Genomic DNA, 22,989 nt, shown 5'->3' with positions numbered 1-22,989 from the left:
CTCGTCTCTCTCTGTTACACAATCACTCGCATCCGTTTTTTCTTCGACTTTACTCCCTGACTGTGTCTCCTTCCTCGCGGAGTTCTGCTTAAGGGAAACACCTAAGTCTTCTCCTTTTACTTCATCAATAAAATACACATATAGTGCTGAAAAACATCAAATCTTTAGAGGTAAAGACGAATTAAGTTTGTCCCTAATGTGTTTGTAAATGTGTCAGCTAAATCCTTTCAATCTGGCACAGCATCACATTACAACTGACAGCGAGCAGCAGCGGTTTCTGCCACTGGCCCTGACTCTAGCTTTGATTCAATACACAAATGCAAAATTGCTGTGTTTAAATAGATATTTAAATGGAAATGTATTGGGAAAGACAGCTGTTGGTATTTGTAGCCTGGAGTGCTCATTACAATGGGAAATGGGGAGGAGTGTGTATGAGGGGGGGCGATGACAACGGCAGCATGGCGAGCAGCTGTGTTAGCAAGTGAATGGTGTAATTACTGGCCAAACCTCTGTCATTAACCTGCATTGTCGAGTGCCACCACAACCGTTAGCATTAGAAAGCCTCGATTAATTGACTGCAAGGTTGAAATTCAATGATGTTGTTGGGCCGCAGTTTGTTAACTAACTACTAATCAAGCACATAAAAAAACAAACAACAAAATAGTAAATATCCCCAGAGAATCTGAGCAACAGAGGAACGTTTTTCCTTTTAACTTTAACTGTCAGCTTCCTGAAAGATTGAAGCAAGATACTAAAGGTGGAGAAAAACAGGTGGATTAAAACATGACGGCATCACTTCAAACAGACAAATTAACCCTTAAGATGAATTCAAATGAAAGGCGGCTTTCAGCTGCAGCACAAAAAACAATCAATAAAACCCAGCGTGTTTTATTTTCCTGGTTTATTTGATTGTGTGCATCACCGTGCTGCTTGAGCGTGTGCAGCACAAGCCCTGTGTGTGTGTGAGCATATTCAGTGTGTTTGTTAATGTGCAACTTGTGTGTGTGTGTGTGTGTTCAGTGTTTGTATGCGCGTGTCTGTGACGATGTGTTTGGCAGCTTTGCAGCACGGTTTGTTGGACCGGCTGCTGCATGGGGTCTCAGGCAGAGAGGCGGCTGATGAAAGCATTGGCGGGATGCTCCAATAAAGAGCAGATTATCATAAGCGGCCATTGTCCACCTCCCAATTCTCTCCAACAAACCTCCCCCCTCCCTCACACCCTCCCCACTTACTCACCCCTCTGCTGAAAATGTTAATCGCCCTATCGCTGGCAGGCTGAGGGAAGGAGGAGTGCCTGGCCCAGTCGGAACAACTTTGATTTAGAGGAAGCGCGGAAAAATATTACAGGGTTCCCACACGTTTTCATAGAGAAAAATTTCAAAACTTTTCCATGATTTTTTAAGGATTCATAATGAAAAAATAATTCTTGCCCTACTTGTGCGGTGTTTTTCAAACATATCAGACTGTATTTAAACATAATTTCAGCTAGCTGGCATTCATGAAGGGAGAGACTGAGTGCAGTTAGAAAATGACAAAACGTATGTGAACAAAACGTCACATATAAGCTCAGTGTTACACTGACAGCCACAGAAAATACATTTCCTGTTATGGTACATTACGTAAAAGGGATGCACAATATTGGATTATGTGTCACTATGCAACATGCTGATAAATAATAACTCATTTGGCTGATTTGATTATTTAATGAAAGAGAAACTCTAATGGTGTAAGACAGACCTGTTTTATTCTTTCATGAAGTGCACTTTAATGTACTGCATATTTTTCTTCAATTTTGCACATTGTGTTGTGTATATGTGCGTGTGTGTGTACCTACAGTGTATTTTTTATGTTTTTTCTTTCCTAAAATGGCACATGTATGAACACATAAGTCTCCCCTTGTTGGATAATTAAGTTTACTATGAGTATGATGATAACAGATACCGATAAAGATACATCCATTTTTTTACCCAACATAATTGAAATGATCATCAAGTCTCTTCTGTAGTGGAATTATTTTGATATTATGTATACTCTTATCGGGATGACCCACCAGCAGATGGAGACATAAAGTACAATGCTTTTCAATGTACGTTTGTATGTAATATTCATTCATTGTGGAAAATAAGAAAAATACTTCAATTTAGGGTGAATATTTTGTAAATGTTAACTTTTTCAGTTAAAATAAATAAATAAATGAAATATCGGTTGTGATTTTGGCAGAAATCAACACATTGGCCGATACTTGATTTTTCGATATTTGATTTTGAGCCAAAATCTGCTGACATTATCGTGCATCCCCAGAGGCAGGTTATTCACAGATGACAACTTTACTATACACAAAATTCCATGACTTTTTTTCACTAATTTCGTGACATTTCCAGTCATGGAAAATGTGACTGTGAATTTCCTTGACTTTTCCAAGTTTCCCATGACCGTGGGAACCCTGATATTAAGAGTAACAAAAATAAGGAAAGACAGGATAAAAGGATAAAGGACGTACATTGAGATAAATGTGAAGCAGTGCACAGTATTTACAGCTGTAGTTTACAAACATATTTCACTTGCAAGTCTCTGGGACGTTTTTAGCAGCTACAGCCCCTCCTTCCCCTCCATCCCAACTCCCTCCCTCCCTCCCGTTGACTCCATCCACCCAGCTCGTTTTATCTGAAGATTCTCAGACAATGCCTAGAGGATCCCGTTCCCTAATCTTCCTAAAAATCCCCCTTTCATCCCCACTGTTAAAGAATGTATGAAAGGCTGACACCGAGCGGGAGAAAAAGAAAAAAAAAGAAGCGGTGCACATCTGGGAGTGAGGGTGGTGTCACTGTGCTGGACTGGAGGAGGGGGGGCAGAAACACGGGGGAGGCTCAGCATTGGTCGCTTCTTGTGCAGAGTCCTTGCAAGTTGACTAATTAAATTGTTTTGCTGCTCAAACATTCAAATGGCCGAGGAGATTAAGGGCATGAGCGGGAATGGGAGTGTATGTGTGTGTGAGGGAGGGGGGTGTTAATCTGTGTTCTGACCCAGTTGAACCTTGGAGTCACACACACACACACACACACACACACATTTTCACACAAAACAAAAAAAAGCTCAAATCCTTTGTTTTGTCCCCTCAAAGGCAAGAAAAAGGCAATGGGGTTTTAAAGGAGTGATCCTTAGATTTCTTTTCTTCGCCCCATAGGGAAGAACGGTGCATTTGCTCCTGAAGTGAATTCAAGATGACCACAAACACATTCCACCGCACTCCGATACAAAACCATTCGATTGAAAGTGAGTGCTCTTTTCGTAACCCTGACAACAACAACAAGAAAATGACCAAAGGCTTTGAAAAAGGAGACACATCTTCTTTTTGGCCGTGTCTATCTCAGTCGCCACGAGCTTAGCTTACGAACTGGGTGTGTGATTATGGATAAACAACAGACGCAATCTCCCTCTGCTCAATCACAATTCACGCCGTGGACAAGCCTTCAGCGTCGCCTGTGTTTATTTTGAAGTCCACGTTTATTGAGACAGCCATGATTGAATTATTTTGTTTTCAAAGAGGCACTGCAGAACTTTTACGCCATCAAAACACAACAGAAAAAGAGGAATCGCACCTGAAAAACAATGCAAACGCTGATTAAAGCCAACACCAAAACCTCTCTTGCTCCATCTCTCAGTGTGTGAACTGGGGAGGGTATTATAGTCTAAACACTTTTTCTTCTGTCAGTGCTGAAAGATTAGACTGGTTATCCCATTAAAGTTGGTAAAATGCCATTCTTGTGTCTTTAAGCTCTCGTATAGGAGGTCAAGATGAGTCTGCCTGCGCTTACAAGGCGGGCACGGATGTAATCTGCCCAAAGTTACAATAATTAATGTTAAGCTTCTTCAGCAATACGTTTGTGAAAGAACTGGCTCTGATAATATACTTAAAGCTGCACACGCTGTTTGTGTTGCTGCAACGAGACAAGGCAGGGGCTTGATGTGCATGCGTGTATGTGTGTGTGTGAGTGGGTGTGAGTCCCTATGCCACTCACGTAGCTCCAGCTTAAATCTTTAGTCAAACTATAAGCTGATGCTGCCACAATGCTGGATTAGGACGACAGGCTTGGGAAAAAGAGTGAGAGGCCGGCTCACTTGATGCTAAGGAAATATAAACGTAACACACAATGATGCCTGCCTGCTCCATCAGCATTAATATTAGCAACACACGTGCAGGCTCTGGTGAAAATGTGAGCACATTACAAGCCTGAAATCTAAAAGAAGGGTACATACTGATGTCATATTAATGAACTGACAGGTAATTTGTCCAAATATGTTGACTTTTTCTTCAAGTTTTTCCACTTAAAGCACATTTAATCTTCTGCGAGTCTGTATTTGAGCTTCATATAAATTAATGTTATGTTATTTGGTGCAGTAAATTTCTTGGTTATCTTGTGAAATTACAGATTTCACAGAAGAAAGTAATACGTGCCATATGCAGGTCCCAAGTAAATGCTCCTACTGACCCTGTTTTTCATAGCTGCAGACTTCAGAATATCTCTCACAATAATGTATAATGTATCTATGCTCAACAACAGACTTGTTAGATTAGATTAACTTCATAAATCTAGAAGGAAACTGAAGCACCAAACATCTCACAGTAAAAAAGAATTACACAAGACAATAAAAACAAGTTAAAAACAGATAAAAACAAACATAAAAAAACACGAGCCTAGAAAAACACTAAAGGGCTAAGAGCTAAAAATACGAGGAATTAAAAAGTCTTATTGCTGTTGGAGGAAGGGACCTCCAAAGGCGTGACCTTATTTCCAAAAAAGTTTATAACTCATACATGAGACTATAAAAAAAGCATCTCATAAGAGATAAAAAAAACAAAACAAACCTAAGCCATTCAGATCTGCTTCAGATCTGCTGTCGGTTCCAATGGATGTCTAGGATGTCTAGATCTATGACAAGTGTCATCTGACTCCCCCCAAATGCACAGACGTATTTGATGGGATGTCTGTAAGCCAATCACAGTGTTTGACATCATCAAAAGTGGACTACAGTGGAGCCACGCCTCTTTTTTAACAAGCATGGCGACTGTAAGAAAAGGAGGAAGCGCAAGATGTTTTTCAGTCTATATATCATAATGTTAAAGTGCAAAATTTATGTTTAAACGGTTTGGTGAAACCAAAACCACTTGGTGTCAAGTGAAGATTAGTTGTTACATAACTTGTACATGTCAAAATACCATATGAAAGATTTAACGCTTCTACTCATTTTTTTTTTCAAAAACATCCATCCACTGGAATGGATGGTGGAGTGTCACTGGAAAATAAATCTGGGAAATACAGTTTAAATATGAAAATACTTTTCTGATTTGATTTTCTAATGAAACAATGATCTTATAATACATCTTACTGATTATATTCGCAGAATATTCATCTCTGGAGGTTTTTCCATTACTGTTTTCTGGAGATACTTCAGAAATGGAGAATATTTTGAGTCAAAATAAGAAAAATGAAAATATAAATATTTGTAATGTGTTTTAAAGCATCACCTTACTCATTGATATGACTTTATTATTCATGAAAAATAAATAATCACAAATATTTGATTGCAAAATGGTCTGTTAAGAGCATTAATTGTCATTTTTATGATTAGGCGATTTCCTCGTTGAAATTCACTGGACAGAATAAAAAGTCATAATAAAGTTTCCTAACCCAAAAAATGATTTATGAGTACATCTAGAGCAGAAATCCATCATTACAATATATATTTTTTGTGTTTGGAACATAACTGGGTTCTGAATGGGTTAAATGTATGAGCACAGATCTTTGCACAGATCCACAGGAATGAGACTTAACACTGTAAAAGTGTTATCATCTGTTTATGTTTTTAAAATGAGCTTTAGGCAGCAGTTACTACAGAATATGTTAAAGCTTGAACACCCTGAACTGCTGGGGATTTCTACACGAAAGTTACTTAAGTTAATTGTACTGTTTTTTTCACTTGCCATATGTCTGTTTTTATTGTATTTTACCTATATAACCAATGATTAGACTGATGGAATAAATATCTCAGGACCTTTCATTTAGTGAGTGTTAGGGTAGTTAAGTTATAGGTTTTCGGTTAGTCGCAGGAGTTTTGTAGTTTGTAAATGTTTCCGTATGATACATGTACTCTTTTTTTCTTAAACCCAGACAGCATGGTAGTAAACATGTTTTAAATACTATTTGCTTCACGTTTGGGCCCTTATTCTGAAGCTTTTGATAGCTTATCAGGGTGTCCCTTTTCACATCTTCATTATATTTTATGAATTGTACTTGTATCTTTTAACTGTTTATTTTATTGAATAAAAATTTAACTTTACTGAGAGGAAAAAGAAATTTGAAAACAATCGATGGTAGCTTCAAATCTCAGAGTATGAGAGTATTTAGTAATTGTCATGATAAATAACTTAATCTATGAAAATGGCAAAAAAAAAAAAAAAAAACCCCACAAAGAAAACAATTAGATGAATCAGAATTTGCCTGCAGGTCTCAGGCTGTATGACTGTGATTTGGAGCCACAGGTTGACGTTTAAGCCGCTCTGCAATCCTCCACACAATCAAAGTCGAGGCCAGCAGCCTTTTCCGACGTGACGGCATTGACAGTCCGTTCTGTCCCTTTCTCAGATACTGAGGGGGATAGGCTGCATGTGTAAAGTACATTAAGCTCTTGCCGGATCCCTCCTTGTGCCATTCTCCTCTCGTCGACTCGCAGACACAAAGGCAGATTAAAGGAGCGCGCGCCATAAAAACCCTGTGTCAATCTTATCGGCTTCGAGTGCAATTTTTAAACATATGTTAATCTGGGGGAGCTAAAACTCATTCTCTGCTCTCTCTGCTTGTTTATCTCTTATCAAATGCGCAGTAGGTGAGAGGCAGCTTTGCGGTGCGGCTAAGTGCCATTATTTGGATAATTGCGTCCATTGTTGCAGGTTATATAGCTATTTGAAATGGGAGGTGTGTGTAAATAGGTGCAGGGGCCAGGTAGGGGGTAGCTGAGATATATTCAAACAGGGGCCAGGGGATTTTCTGCGAAAGGCTACAAGACGCATTTGAATGCTTCTTCATACCTCAAGCTGAATTTTCAATAAGGAGTGTTTGATATATTTTTCTGTGCAACAATACCTTTAGAAAACTAACAATGCCAAGGTCAGGAGCATTACATGCATCGGCAGAAGCACAAAAATGATGAATGGGATTTTAATTCTGCAGAAAATTAGCATGGTAATAAAACACATATTAGGGAGGCCACCAAAAGTTCAAGCTTTTCAAGTTGTAGCGCTTTGTGTGTAAAGGTTGAATGATAGTTAAGCAAAAGTTAAAGACAGCAATGTAATAATATTCTAGTGCATGCGTAATTAATACAAACATGCAATATTCTACTCATATAATCAATAAACTCGTATAAATATTTGTTCTGTTGCAGGAGGTGAACGTTCTCCTAATGTTGCATGTGTGAAGGACAGTGCTCCCAGTGGTGCAAGAATAACAAGTTCATTAGTCGAGGGGGGGCGCCGCAGGAATTCAAATTCCCCCCCGACCCGTGCCTGGCCACTGATTGGCTGGCTGCGTCGGCATGGTGAGACTCATTAGAGCCCAGCAGTAATTAAGAGTTGTTAGAAAGTGAATTCTCCAACCGCAGATTAGAAAATTAAACTATTTACTGATTACATATTAATAGAAGACAACAATGGCGCTTGCCATAAGCTTGGAAGGCAACCAAGGAATAAATCTGTGTACTTAATTACCATAAACAATGGGGGCATAGAAATGGAGTTTTATGCACACTCCCTCCTGTAATGTGTCTGATATCAGAAGACACTTGACAATTCTTGTTCAATTATCTCTATTATTTAATGTGCTGTGAACTGCCTCTGAGTAAATAAATTAACCACCCCAATTACTTGGGATTCATCTGGGGAGGGCCGCGGCGTAATAGAAAATGCCGCAGAAAGCTGCATTGTGCCCAAACCAGGGGAGAGAGGGAGGGGAGGGAGAGGGGGTGTGTGGAAAAGGAGGGAGAGCAGGGGTGAGAGAAAGGAGAAGGAAACAGAGATTCACAGGGATAAAAAGGAATAAAGCAAATAAAAGTGATGCGGAGGGATGAGAAAGAAAGAAGAGAAAAAAGAGAGAATACAGATAAAGAAAGCACAAAAAAATGAAAAAAGTAACAGGATAAGTTACTTAAAAAACAGGCAGAAGATTATTTAAGACTTCATTCCTTGTGGCAAACATTATACAAACCCTATATGAACAAAATAATAAAGCCTTTACTTTTAGAAGAGAGGGGGAAATAGGATGAGAGAATGACAGAGCGAAAGCATGTGATATCAAAGAAGGGAATATTGAGGACCAGCAGAGCACAGTGGATCTTCCCAGGCTTTCTGCTGCTGGAGCAGAGAGATGAACAATCAGTCATGGGTCAGTCGGTCTGTCTGTTCACATCTGCCCATCAGTCCTGCAACGCTGTGCGCTACCACAGCACCGCTGCACACTGAGCTCACCCAAACTTACCTCAAGAGGTCTGAATCATATGATCGTATGCACTGCTATGACATGCACCCCGCTTAGAAGATCTATGCACAAACTGCACACTGCTCTGGGTTTAACCTACACACATTATTAAGCAAATGGCGAAATGTAATACTGTTATGATGGAGTTAGACCATGAAGCACATTTGTACGATTCTTCAGAAAACACTAAATTCAAAAACACTGCTAACGTTTAAGTAGAAACTAAATGGAGGAGATAACTTGCTATCTTCACTACTTATCAAAAGCCTTCACCGCACCTCTACTTTGTGCCGACCCAAGTTCCCTTTAAATGATCACATTTTAAACGTACTATCTAATCATCTGTTTATATCACATCTAAAGTCTAACTCAATTAGATGGCGAAAACTGGTGTCAAATCAGATATCTGTCAAAGCTTTTCTCAAGAAAAAACGTCTGTCAACTGCTGCCTCAAGTTTGTAGATGAAGAACAAGAACACACAGTTCTGTTTGTACTGAGTTGTGATACTTGTCCCATGTGACCGATGATGTAGTATTAATGTGTTACTTCTTCAAGAACTACAGTGTCTTGCTTGTGTGCTACAGCTGCACTTGGGGACTGTTAGGTGTATAGGTGTTTTAGTTTTTGGTTTACTTTGGGCGGACATGTAAGACCTGTGGAGGCAGTCAATAAAGATGGGTGGTAGATTTCAGAACAAAGTATCAGTTTATACAGGTGAATAATTGGGGAGCCGTAGGAGACAAACTGTCTTGTGCACATGTATACTAATTTCCATGTTGTGTGCACTTACGGTGCCAACAACTGTGCCATAAAAAGCCAAAATTCTGATTGGCTCAGCTGAACGTTAATCAGTTCATCACGATAAGGACACTATCTTCAAACTTTTAAGGAAAGAGTAGGAGTATGCACACACATCCACACCAAAGAGGGCAGATGTTGAGCCGAAATCAAGTAGATCATGAAATAAACAGAAAGTAACATTTTTGGAAGACTACACTGAAACATGCACTTGGGACATGTAATTATATATTTTAAGGCATTAAAGGGACCTCTCGACATCGTCTGGCCTTCAGAAGTGTGGCTGGTAGAGTAGAAAATATCAACATTTGCTAGTAGCTTGTGGTAATTTCTCCCCATGTCCCCTAGAAAAGTGCAGGCACCAGTCAGATGTGATGGATCAATACCGGATGTTTTGCTTACAGCCAATCAGCCGCAACTTCAATCAGACGCTCTGGAGTCCAGAGAAGAAATATCTATCATCTATGACAGCCTATAGAAAGGTGACCTCAGTTGCTGAGGTGATAAAGGTTACTTTAGTTACCACCTGTCACTGGCGCATCTCGCTCTGATGCCTCCAGACCTTGGCCTAAAGGCACAATCCATAACCTATTGGATGAGTCTCTGGGATAAGTGCTGCAAAATGAGATATGGAAACAGAAATGCAGTTTCAGGAAGTGAGCAAGGTGCTCAACATCATGTGGCAACTTTTCTTTCCTCCGAGCTGCGACGCAGTGCCAGTGTAATGAGCACCAAGATGATAACTATGAGCAGCGCTGACCAAATGTGCCACTTGAAAAATGTAGTTTTAAAGTATACAATACAAACCGTATTACCCATATATACTGCACTGCATCAGCCGGGAGTCGGTGTGTTGACTTGTGGAAACACATTTTCTCGATTTCATTCCCTACTGGTGTTATAAGGGGGTGAAAAGCAACCAAGGTGAATTTCTCTTGGTGATATCCTTTTATTATTTTGTCCTCGCCTTCCCTGTTGTCACCCTCTTCCTTTTCTAGTGAATCCTATTTTTCAGGAGGGGACCGCAGGTACATATATATATTTATATAACTATATAAAGAGAAATCTTTATGGCTGAAGGTGTTTGGAAGTAAATAACCTGGCGTCTTGCTGGCTAGCGGCTGGTTTATCAGTGGGTGAAGAAGAAGAAGGAAAAACAGCCCTTCAGATTGACACAATGGCATGCGCTCCGACAGGGGGAGAGGGCACGGAGGCAGGGAGGGAGGCGAAGAGGAGGAGAGCGAACACAACAAACGGAGGAGAGATAGTCTCGATATCAGGACCCAAATGGGATGAGGAAGGTGAGCGCAAATCCCACCGCCCCAGTTTCCTTTTCTAAAAAACCTCCTCTTCTATCCTTCCCTGTGTTGCTTTTTTAGGATTTTGGGGGCTAAATCCACCAAGGTGGGCACTGATACATCAGAAAAAAAGCATGAGAGCTGCTACTAAATTACTACAGCAACTACTGTAGCGACACTTTGAGAACATTTGCAAAATTTTACACTTCCTGGAACCGCGTTTTTTCTTTCACCGGCAGCATTCTTGGGTGAGGGATGGGACGGTTTAGTATCACAAATGGGATGCTATTCTCCAATTTCAGTTAGGGACTAAACGGAGCCAAGGCCCCTCTTTTGGCTCGGCACACTGTCTCATGTCTTAACAAGGCTTTACCCTCGGCCAAATCTTAAATAAAAACCTTCCGAATCTGGCTCCGTACGCCAAACCAGATTGCACTTTGTATGCGCGGGTGTGTAAGCATTTGTGTGTGTCTGTCGTGGATTTGTGAACTGTGTCAGTGCTCATGTTGTGTTGCCTCGTGTTTTTTTTTTCTTGCCTCTCCCTCTCGCCTCCCTTTAACTCACCCCCGTCTTTCCTTATACAGCATATCAATGAAGGCCAGATATGTACTAGGGGAAGGAGGGTGTGTGCGCGTGTATGTGTGTAGCCGTGCATGGCTGAGCGCACTGTTCAATAGTGTGGAGGCTGGCTGGCTGGGGCCGCGGCTGGCAAACGGCTGCAGCGGAGACTTCGGCTGGGGCTCCGCTATCGCACCCAGTTATCGTTTCCCCCATGAAGGGCTCCCTTATCACCCCAGCCCAGAGAGGTCTCCCTTCTTCTCCCATCCCCGAGACACACTCCTACTCTCCCTCCCCACACACCCTTCCCCTCCCTTCTCCGCCTCCCTCACCCCCCCATCCCCTCCTTTCATATCCACCCAGCGCTCCGTCGTGCAACATTCAACCGAGAGGGAGGGAGAGAGAGAGAGAGAGGGAGGGAGGGGGGGCTTCAAAGATTCTCTCTCTCACACACATAAACACACACAAACTCCCTGAGTGTACATGCGTGTGTATGTGCGTGCGTACGCTCAATTTGCCAAAACAGTTTTTCCAGTGTAATTGGGCTTGGGGTACCTGTGTCCATGAGATAGCGCAGCCTCTTCTCCACGCGAGCTGCTCGGGCGTCTATGTGCCTCTGCTCGCTCTCCAGCGCAGACAGCTCCCCAACCACATACTGACTGGTGTCTTTGAACGCCTTCTGTCAACCAGAGAGAGAGAGAGAGAGGGAGGGAGGGAGAGAGAGAGAGAGAGAGAGAGAGAGAGAGAGAGAGAGAGAATGGTTATAAGAGAAAAGGAAGAGTAGTGCAATATAGCATTAAACAGAGACACACAAAAAAGGATGGAGGGACGAGACAGAACGAGGGAGAATAGAGAAATACAGAGAAGGAGTGAAGCAATAAGGTAATGCAGCGGTGGAAAAAAGAGAAGAATGAGAAAGAAATGAAAAGCAGAGGGAGGAGAAGAGTCAAACTGTATGAATAGATGTGCATAAATCCTTCATACATAAAACAATTTTGCCAGAGAAGAGTTTGCTCTCACACGTAGAGATAAAACAAACAGCTAATGACAAACTGTTGCTGCCTCTCGTTTCGTCTGAGCTTCGTTTGGCTTTCTGGAGCAGTTTTTAAAACCTAATCAGAGTCCTCTGAACGAAGATGCACTGAAGTAAATTTTGACTGACTATCAACACAAAACCTGCAAATTTTAAGGAATGTATTGAAATGTATTGAAAAATAATGCAACTGCACGGAGAATCTCACCTGCGCCTGCACAAGGTTCACTCTAACTGGCAACCTTAATGATAACTGTGTAATACTGTGTGATGTATTGATCATGTTTCTGTGATTGTTAGTATTTGTTTGTTATTAATTGATGTTTGTCTGCATTTTTTTATTGTTTAATTTTAATTGATCCATGCATTCATGCATCCATCCATCAATAATAAGTTAAAAAATCTATTCTAATCGTTTGGTTAAAGAAGCAGTGAAGCACTGAAGATAAAAGGCTTCAGGTGACAGGCGTCATCCTCCTACATGTCATCAGTGTAAGAAACACCTTTACTTTTGCTTGTAGTAGCTCAGTCTGTAGGGATTTGGCTTTTAGAGTTGTCTGTTAGAGTCCTTGTGCAGACCAATGGCATTCAGGTGCCACTTCACCTTTTGGGCACTGCCGATGTGCCCTTGAGCAAAGAATGATAAGCATGGCTAACCCTGCACTATCCCCTTGTTGCATCTTTGTGCTGAGCGTGTAGGGGGATTCTTGAAAAGACGCACTGTCAACTTCCAGTTACCTGAAAATTTGTGTTGAGTGGCATATAATGAAGTAATTACATTTTTTTATATCTCACACTGCTGACATCCAATAATCAACTGTATTACTAACTGTGACTCCACATTACAGTCATCTTTCACTAAGCTTCGGCCTTTCATCTTTACTTTCTAACTTTAAAATCGTAGACCCTTGTGTGGTGAATCCTTAATGTTCATGTGCACCTCATTAAAATGTGCAAAAACTTCAATAAAGTCAAATCACATATTTACTTTACAATTAGTATTTAAATAATTTCCTGCTCAGAACATTAACTTGAAAAGAAGAGAGGAAAATAGATGTTAAAAGAGACACAAGTATTAGAAGTTTAACAAAAATCATTTAACAAATTGTCTTAAATACTTTTTTGTAGCGTAATATTAGCCTGCCTGCATGTGAAATGTCTCCACAGTCTCATTCAGCTGCCCCCCCGCACACACACACCACACACACACACACACACACACACACTCTGTAAATCTTTCCTCTCATACACACAAAACACCAGCCACACAATTACTATACATACTTACACACACACACACATCACTCTATAACCATATGCACTTAATACACACTCCATTTCTGACCCTCTTCACCTCTGTCTCCTGACTGCTTGCTATTCTCCAGAGAAACTCCTCTGAGTGAGGAAAATGTTTATTCAAATTCACTACTGAGGATGCATCCGAAAAAATATCTCCATTTTATTGCTGATGCACTTCATTTTTCTTAATGGGAAGGAGAACTAGTGAGCAGGAGAGAGAGAGAGAAAGTTTTTTTTTTTTATTCCACCCAGGCCAGCACTTTTTCCTGCTCTCTTCCCAACGTGCGAGTGTGTGGCTCTGCGCACGTGTGATTTGTGCATGTGTGTTGATTCCCAGCAGCCTCCTCCTCCCTCCTCCTCCTTGCGCGCTCTCTCGCTCTATCACCATATTTTTCCTTGGCAAATCAATTTTACACATGATCAGCCCACTCCCCTTGCCGCGCTCGGCCCAGCCGTAATTAAGAGGAGGGAAATTACCATATATATTATATTAATGCAAACATCATTCAGCAGGTAATTCTTGGCTGATCGGGATAATGGAAAGGTTGAACACCCATTAACCCTGGGGCCCAGGCACTGGAGAGGAGGAGGGTGTGTTTGTGTGTATGTGTGTGTGTGTGTGTGTGTGTGTGTGTGTGTGTGTGTGTGTGCGCATGGGATCGGGGTGGAGGGTGCAGGGTCGAGGGTAAGAGAGGGCTGCATGCAAAGAAAGATTCACCCCATGGTCTCCAGTGGCACACACACTTACTGAAATAAAAGCACTCTTATGGACACACTCTTTGTACACACAAGTTCAAACACAGGCTGAGAAGAGAGTGTAAGTGTGTGTGTGTGTGTGTATAAACACTTGAAGGACACGTAGACACACAACTTTTCTGCAGACACACACACACACACACACACACACACACACACACACACACACACACACATCTCTAAATGGCAGCTGATATCTACTATTGTTATAATTAAAATGGCAGTCTGTTAGATCAATATTTAGGTGTCTGCAAATTTTAGGAGTCGGCGAAGAAAAACGGACAGTAGAGAGAAGGTGTGTGTGTGTGTGTGTGTGTGTGTGTGTGTGTGTGTGTGTGTGTGAGGAGGACTAGGTGGTGAGGAGGAGAGAAATGTAAGTAGAAGAGCTCAGTGACAGATTTATCTAAGACAAGACAGGAGAGAGAAAGAAAGCTCACTAACAGGAAATTTAAAAGAAGGCCAAGTGGGAAAAATTAAGGGATACCGCCTAAAACCTCACTCCCAATCCCTTACTCCCCTATTTCACTTTGTCAAGCCCAAAATAAAGCTTCATAAAGCTACAGCTGCAGGCAAAGAAGACTTTAAGGAAGCTGGTGGCCATGGCTGATCAGAGGAAGAGTCAAGAGTTGTCACTTATCACAGTAATAACTCTTATCTTAGCTATGGATTTTGACTTTTTTTAAGATGATGTTTTTGGTTATTTGCCTTTATTTGATAGGACAGGGAGAGCATGGAAGGTAGAGAGAGGGGATGACATGCAGCAAAGGGCCACATGTTGAAGTCAAGCCACTGATGTGAGGACTTAGCCTTTGTACACCTGGCTCCCACTCTACCAGGTGATCCACGGGTTGCCCAGATTTGAGTTTTTTTGTCAGCTTGTCAGGAGGGATAAAGTTTAAAATGCTATTCTGGGTTTTTAAAGTGGCCTCGTATGCAGTGGCATGTCCAGACGTTTTGTACTGGGGTGGCCAAAGTGGGGCACTGACTTCTGCAGGGGTTGCATTAAGTACCAGCGTAGCTTAATGTACCATTTTTGTCTCCACCACCCAGACCTACTTTAATTACTAACACGAGATTGTCTGAACATTCCTGTTAATAGTTTAGTTTTAAAGATGAAGAGGACTACCAATGACAACACAACAGAGCAGCAGCACATGAATGTAAAATAAAGCTTCAATACTTTGTCAAATTGTTCCTCCCAAAATAAATAGTGCAATAGCAAGGATTAAGTGCCAAAAAAAATCTAATAAATACTGGTAATCCTGTTTTAACAATTTTTTTAAACAGTTGTATCAATTTATTTTAAAATGAGACAGGCTAGACACGACTCTGGCAAATTATTGCCTCTCAGGTTTAAGACTGAATTGCGCCTCTAAATGACAATTTAGTTTACTGGTCAAACAGTTCAAACTGACTGGACAAATAACCAGTCATTATGGGATGGCCATTACTGTCGTCTACTGTATGTCACACACTGACTATGGATAAGAACATCATACAACCCTACTGAAGAAAACCTGAACTATCACTTAAAGGTACAAAATAAAAACACAAGTATGATGTAGATGACAAAAAAAAGACAAACCTCCTCTTCAAACGGTCGGCGAATGTCGAGGTCCGTCGGTGAACCTCTGTCCTCCTCAGCCCTCTTCAGATCCTCAGGAACAGACTTCTGCCTCTTCACCTCTGCCGGGAAGACGGACAGGAAGGAGTGTGAAAAGAAGTACAGATATTCACAGTCAGATACACTTAAGATGTTGAGATATCTAATTATGTTGTGCTTTGATCTATTGTAACATTTGTTATTAAACATGCTTCGAGTGACAGGTGGTTAGTAGAAGTGGTGAGTCCTGAGTGACCTTTTAAATCAAAAATGAATAAATATTTCTTATCATAAGAGTTATCACTGTATGTATATTTTAACGTTACTACGATGACTATTTAGCCTGATATTCTTCCATCAAACAAGCGATGACAACATCATCTCAGCGTTAGCCTTCAGTTCTTTCAGTGACTGAGCTGAAAAGTCACTGTGACAATAAAACTTTTCTTAGTTTCTTGGTTGAAGGTTTTCCTCATTTACTGGTAATTTATTCAGCAGCTACAGACTGTTTGCATGTTTGGCTTAAAATCTAAAAATACATGTTGAGAATTGAAAGATCTTTCTGTATACTAATATGAGGAGTTTGATATCCTGAAGTTGAACTGTGGTGTGAAAAGAAAGAGGCAAATGTAATTAAAGGAGCAGCTTCTCCTCGAGGCTGGTTTCAAACAGCAGAATCATTAATGAGCCTCTGACCCTAAAGTGTCAGTGAACGTCCTGCACGTTACCTGCGCTCAGGTGTTACCTGGATGTACGTGAGTCCAGTGTTGCTGTGTGCAAACATACCTCCCTGGGTAAATACTGTATGTACTGTGTGTGTGTGTTTGTGTTGCATTGTATCCCACCTGGTCTGGTCTCCACATACTGGCTGAAGGACTTCAGCTGTGTTTTTCTGACTGCAGAATCCTTGTTGAAGACCACCGGGCTACGCAACCTCTCTGTGGCTCTGCGCAGCCGCTCTGCTCGCAACTCCTCAGCGTTATTCTGTAAAACACAGAGAAAAGGTGTTATGACTTACTGTTAATGCTATACTGAATGTCACAGGAACATATTCATGAAATGACTTCATCGAGGGTATTATATTTAGGGTTCCCACACATCTTCCTCAACCAAATTTTAAAATGTTTACGTGACTTTTCTTCAAACATGTCAGATTCAAATTCTATTCAAACAAAACTTCAGCTAGCTGGCATACGTAGAGGGAGAGATGGCAACATGAGAGCGACTGAAGAACACATGCAACGTCAGGAAGTGCACAAAGAAAGTTCTACTTCAAAAAATGGCCATTGTAAAAACATAACAACAGTAAACCCCCCACGCACAAATGGAGAAATTGGTTAAACTTGAAATTATTGACTTAAAAAACAATGTCAGCGATTAGTCTGCTGCCTCTCCACATCTCCTCTATTATTCTGTCAGCCTCCACCAGCCACTTAGATCTGCTCTCAGGCTTTTATTAGGCAGCCGCAGTTTCAGGATTTCACAGCCACTCTGTGATTATTGTGACCAAATACACACACACACGCACACACATGCACACACACCTGCACACACACCTGCACAAAGACACACACGCACCCCATTAGTGCACATGTAAACACGTGTGCGCAAACACGCTCACTGACAGGCCATGAGATAAATCTGGTAGAAGTTGATATGTTAGCTACATTGTGGTTTGCTTGAACACCTCTCCCCAAACACACACACACACACACACACACACACACACACACACACACACACACACACACACACACACACACACACACACACACACACACACACACACACACACACACACACACTCTCTCATTCTCTTCCTCACTCATGAGAGAGACAAAAAGCAGGCAATTAACTTGACTTTCAACAAAACCCCGAGCCAGAAAATATATTCAGATTATGCAAAATGCAAAAAAACGCTATTGTTTTCAAAGTGAACATGTGTTAAAAAGCTACACGCTCGCTTCTCCCACTATCAAAAACGGCGTGCAGAAATGCTTTATTACCAGGCCTCCAAATATGCCAAGCCGAGTGGAAAAGAAACCGACTCCGGCTAAGATTGACGTTGTGGCAACGCTAATAAGACGGCGAAACGTGTAATAAAGTCGACAATTAGGGCAAACATGTTCCACTGCCTGAGACGGAGGGAGATAGTCAAGCAGGGTGTGCAGAGCGAGGAGAACTAATAGAGACGGTGTGGGCGGGGAACACGCTGTAGACGGGGAGTTGTTAGTTTAGCTTCAGATTATTGACTTTCAAAAACAATGTCAGCAATTAGTCTGTTCTCACTTTGTTTTGTCTATTAGTCTGTCAGCTTCTACCAGCCTCTTAAAACCTCACGTCAAGTCAAATCGAGGCAAATTTATTTATGCAGTGCCATATACAAAATGCCCAATTAGATCTTTTAAAACACAAGGCCAGAGCTTGGATGTGTGCAAATGTTTGTGTGTGTGTGTGCATGTGAAGCTCCAGAAGAGTAGAGAGGAGATTTAAATTACTGATCGCAAGAAAAGTGAGGAGGTAAATGACACTAGTACATAAAGGCCTTCTCTCAGTGTCCAATGATTTCTATGTATTTACCTTAATAAAACTAAATATAATATCTCTATCCAACGATGAAAAGTTACAATAACAAACGTGTCATTCAGTGCTAAATATTTGAATTACATTAATGTTAAAGGGGCAGTTACCCCCTCAAAAAATGTGTTCTTCCTCGTACCTGTAGTCAATCTAGATTGAGTTGCCGAGTGTTGGAGATATCAGCATATCATTGCACAACAGTGACATTGATTGAGATCTCTAGAGCAAATATCTCCAACGCTCTGCAACTCACACCAAAACAATCTAGACTGATAAATAGCACTACAGATAATAAGAAACATATATATACTTGATTTTTTTGAATAAACTGTCCCTTTAAGGTTGCAATTTAAAATTTTTAGTAGTTCCAACTTGCATTTTGTAAAGAACATGAATAAATAAATAAACAAATATAAAATAATGTCATTTCTCACAAGGTTTCTATCTTTCAGAGATTGCTGGGGAAAGGCGGCAAAAAAGAAGAGTGAGTATTTTCATGCAAATGTACTTTGTTCAGAGGAGTGCTGCCGTGATATCAAACATAGGTTGTTACAGGATTTCTTTAAAAAAAAAAAAAAGTTGTTAAATGTGCCTCGTCTAAGTGACCTGGGTGCTTTGCTTACACCACAACTTTATGCAAACTGCTAAAAAAGCAACAAAAATCTCTCAGAAGACCAAAACGGTCATCCTCCTTTCACAGTGATTAAGCAGTTAGTGGCGTGTGTGTGTTGTAACCTTTATTAAAGTAATACTAAGTCAAGAGTTTGTACTTTTTAAGTCACATTGGTGAAGCAAAAAACACTGTAAGGGTTTACAGTCTGATTCGCATTTCAGCCACCCACTCAACAAAGTACTCAAATCACGAGTTTCTCTCGACAGAAGTCCATCAAGTGACTGATTTTATGAATATTTCATGTTTGTTTGCAGAAAAAAAGTGTAACAGTGTATCACTGATAATTGGATGTCAAAGGATTTATTGGATTAATGTTGCTCTCCTTGTCATATTTTCATTTTTTTTTAACATTTTGGTGTGTTGACTGGTGAAAAACTGCAAGCTCCTGCAATATCTACAGAGAACTGTTGATTTAGCAGAAGAGTAAATCCCCGGGGAGACTGATTAGGACACTGAAGCTGTCGACCCAATTATTACTTATTGTTTAACTGTTGTGGATCTGACGTGTTCGCTGGACTACAACCAGAGGTTAACACAACAACGTGATAATGACCAAAGACGGTTTCTCGACTGGCCTTCAACACCTTCTTAAAAACTAACTAGACAATGTCCTTCTCTCTCTCACTCACACATACACACACAAACGCACACGCACACACACGCACACACACACACACACACAGCACCTGCCCACTTGGCTACCCCTCTGTCTCCCTTTCACACTCTGGGACGGGCAGATATTGGGGTGTCCCCTCCCTCCCTCCTCTCTCTCTGTCGCTCTCCCTCTTTATCTCTTATCGCCGCCATCATCGCGGTGGTGATTTGGTGCTTTTGGTGTGTGTGCAAGTCTGTGAACGTGCATGCAGGGGGCTGCGTGACTAACGTTGCAGTCTGCTGAGCGTCGCATGCCCTTATCGTGCGCTGCCGAGGCTGCGCATACACACAATCGCTAATGAGAGACAGGGAGTGTGTGTGCGTCTCTGATGTTCCTGCAGGTCGTTCCACCCGCCTGAAGGACTTTTGGGATGCCCAATCCTCTTGGGACAAACAGTTTATCCTTTTTTAAAGGACAGAGGAAGTCATTTTACTAAACGTACACAAATATATTTATGCACATGTGTGCACGTTCATTTATAAAAAGTTTTGATTAAAAATGACTGATTTGTTTTAGTAGTTTTGTGCTGAGTATATTCATTTTGTGCAGCTTTCCTGTATATCACATTGGTGACGATGAGAAGCACATACATGGAGGTGCATTAGAGAAGCAGCTGAGTAGGAATAATGCAATGCCATTACAAAATTAACAAGACTTTTGAGAAAAAGTAGTCCTTGCTCACTGATATAGTAATACCAAAGGTGAAATAGTCTTATGTAGAAAACTTGTGTAGTTTAAACTATTTTGACTGTTTTTTCAGCAGCCCTTTATCCCTTATCTCCCACTTCAAAGCAAGTTGGCTGGATTAGCTGGGCTGGAAACAGACTTTTGAATGCCAGAAATTTCAGCACCTGATCAAGTCATCAAGACATTAGTTTACAACCCAATCAAACAAACACCTGCAGGTATATGTAAATTAGCAGTCATGCTAACTCTGGCATATTTACATTTGTATTTGATACTGATAGTCATTAATATGCTATTTCCCTTTTAAATAAATAAATAATAATTATGACTATTTCATGATATATGACATAAAACATCTCACCTGTTGCACTTTCAGTTCTACACTGTGATGGTTAATCATGATTTTAGCTCCTGTGCTAATCATATATATTTATAACAAGACAGTGATAGCTAATATTTTGATGTGTCTCAACAGAGATCCGCTTGCACGCTAAATGTATGTAAGGAGGAGGTGTTAGGCCTGATTGTTATTGTGCTGAACGTTATCTCATTTTCACTCTCTGGATTTGTGCAGATTTTCATAGATATCTCTACCTAATCATGTAAAGTTTTGATAAAGAATAGAGTTTAAATAACTATAAGTTGAACAAATACTGATTTCTCAATCAAGTATTTGAGCACTTATGCTCACCACTAGTTCTGCGTCAAGAGTTGTTAGATATTTGATTTAATTCTGTTGAGATGGACAGGTAGCGTTTTCAAATAGATTAGCTGTTTAATGTTCAGTTTATTATTTCTGACTGTTTTAAAGTGTCTTTTTCTTGCTTTTGGAGAAAGTGAATTGAGTGCAGGCTTTGAATACCTTGTTCACTGACGTTCACCCATGCATTCCCACAAAATTTGTATTCTGATGGTAATAAAGTGCTGTAAGTTGCCGACCACTGACTCAGAAAAAGTTTAGAGTTCACGGTCAGGATACCAAAATCACATTTTATGCAGAAAAATACGCTTTTTGGGTAATGTGTTTTGAACAGGTGTCGACCAAACGGGCAATTCTACTTCTGTGAGGGTCAAATGGTGACACACAACACATATACACTCCTTTGGCCATAAAGAGCTAAGCCTTTTAGGCTTTGAACACAAGAGGGTGTTTATGTGAATCGATGATCAAAGACATCCTGTGTCGCATAAGCACAGAGGGTTTCACTTGTACTGACACACACACGCACACACGTACTCACCTTATTCCACTTGACATTCAAAATCAATTAAACAGATGTTAAGACTGGCCGACTTCTTGTTGTTGACTCAATATTCACATCACAAGATAGACACATGCAGCAGCAACAACCCCCCCTTTCTCCACTGTGACAAACACACACACACACACACACACACACACGCACACGCACACACACACACACACACACACGCACACACACGCACACACCAACAACTGTCTGAAAAGGTCATAGTCAATAGAGGGGGATTGCTACATGTTATGTAGAGCATTACGATGCCACTGTGCGTCTCTCCTGGCTGTGGACTGACTCATATGGACACGAGAGGGATAAGCTACAGTCTTACATGAAGTGGTCCAACTGACTGACGTGCACACTGTGTCAGTCGACTGAACGCCAGGGTCAATCGGACCTGATTGATTGGACTGACCCTTTGATGGAGTGGAGAGAAGGGACAGAGAGAGAGAAAGAGATAAAAGGAGAGAAAGAAAGAAAATAAAGGACCCCAGTGGGTGTTTTCAGGTGAGTACGTGCGTACCTCCAGTCCTTCTGCAGGGCTGACTGGGGAGGTGGAGGAGGCAGTGGGTGAGGATGAGGAGGAGGTGGAGGACGGGGATGAAGGGGAGGTGACTCTTCTCGGGCTGACCTCCACGAGCTTCTTCAGCTTCAGATCCACGTGCTTACTGTTTGGACCTGGACAGAGAGAGAAAGGATAATCAGTACAAACAGCACACATCAAAAACACAATGAAACATGAAAACTACAGACGTCTGAAGTGAACAAAAGCGCCAGGTACAGCACACACAAACTACAAAGTTTACAAAAAAAGAAAAAAGGTGAGACAACTTAGTTGACATTCATACACACACAAACACACACACACTCAGGCAAAGCCATTGATAAGGAACATACACACAAACACATGAGTGAGAGGGGATATACACTACACTATATATATATGATAGAGATCTGGACAGACCAGGCAGCCTTAAGTCCTGTTTGTACTGCAGAGAGATGCTGAGGCACTGAGTGTACATTGCTGGGACTATCACCATGGTAACCACAGGGTAAGATAGAGGGAACGGGAAAACCAGAGAAAGAAAGACAGAAGGAGCATGTCTCATTTTTAAGTGTTTGTTGTCTTACAGACTCTTTCTTAAGAGTTTATATAACTTAGTGAATCCACAATGTTAAAAAAAATGGGTGAAAAATACATGTGAAATCCAGCAGCATACTGCAACACAAAACAGCACCGCAAACTACAGCTCCCAAAACA

General features: G+C 41.0%; 1 protein-coding gene across 4 annotated transcripts in view; it reads right to left on the bottom strand.

Moving 5' to 3' along the window:
• Window positions 1-22,989, bottom strand: part of ehbp1 (EH domain binding protein 1) — a 186,576-nt gene that overhangs the window by 31,880 nt on the left and 131,707 nt on the right. For 3 of the 4 annotated variants that reach the window (XM_042501759.1, XM_042501760.1, XM_042501763.1), the window contains 4 exons: window positions 22,252-22,406; window positions 16,723-16,861; window positions 15,860-15,960; window positions 11,742-11,865 (listed from right to left, as the gene is read on the bottom strand). In XM_042501759.1, coding sequence (XP_042357693.1) covers window positions 11,742-11,865; window positions 15,860-15,960; window positions 16,723-16,861; window positions 22,252-22,406 — 519 coding nt within the window. The remainder of the gene's footprint in view (window positions 1-11,741; window positions 11,866-15,859; window positions 15,961-16,722; window positions 16,862-22,251; window positions 22,407-22,989) is intronic. The other variant, XM_042501761.1, reaches the window with a different exon arrangement.

The sequence above is a fragment of the Plectropomus leopardus genome, chromosome 15 (genome assembly GCF_008729295.1).
Source record: "Plectropomus leopardus isolate mb chromosome 15, YSFRI_Pleo_2.0, whole genome shotgun sequence".
Classification (NCBI taxonomy): domain Eukaryota; kingdom Metazoa; phylum Chordata; class Actinopteri; order Perciformes; family Serranidae; genus Plectropomus; species Plectropomus leopardus.
The sequence above is the reverse complement of the archived record's forward strand: the minus strand, read 5'-3'. Positions and strand labels throughout refer to the sequence as shown.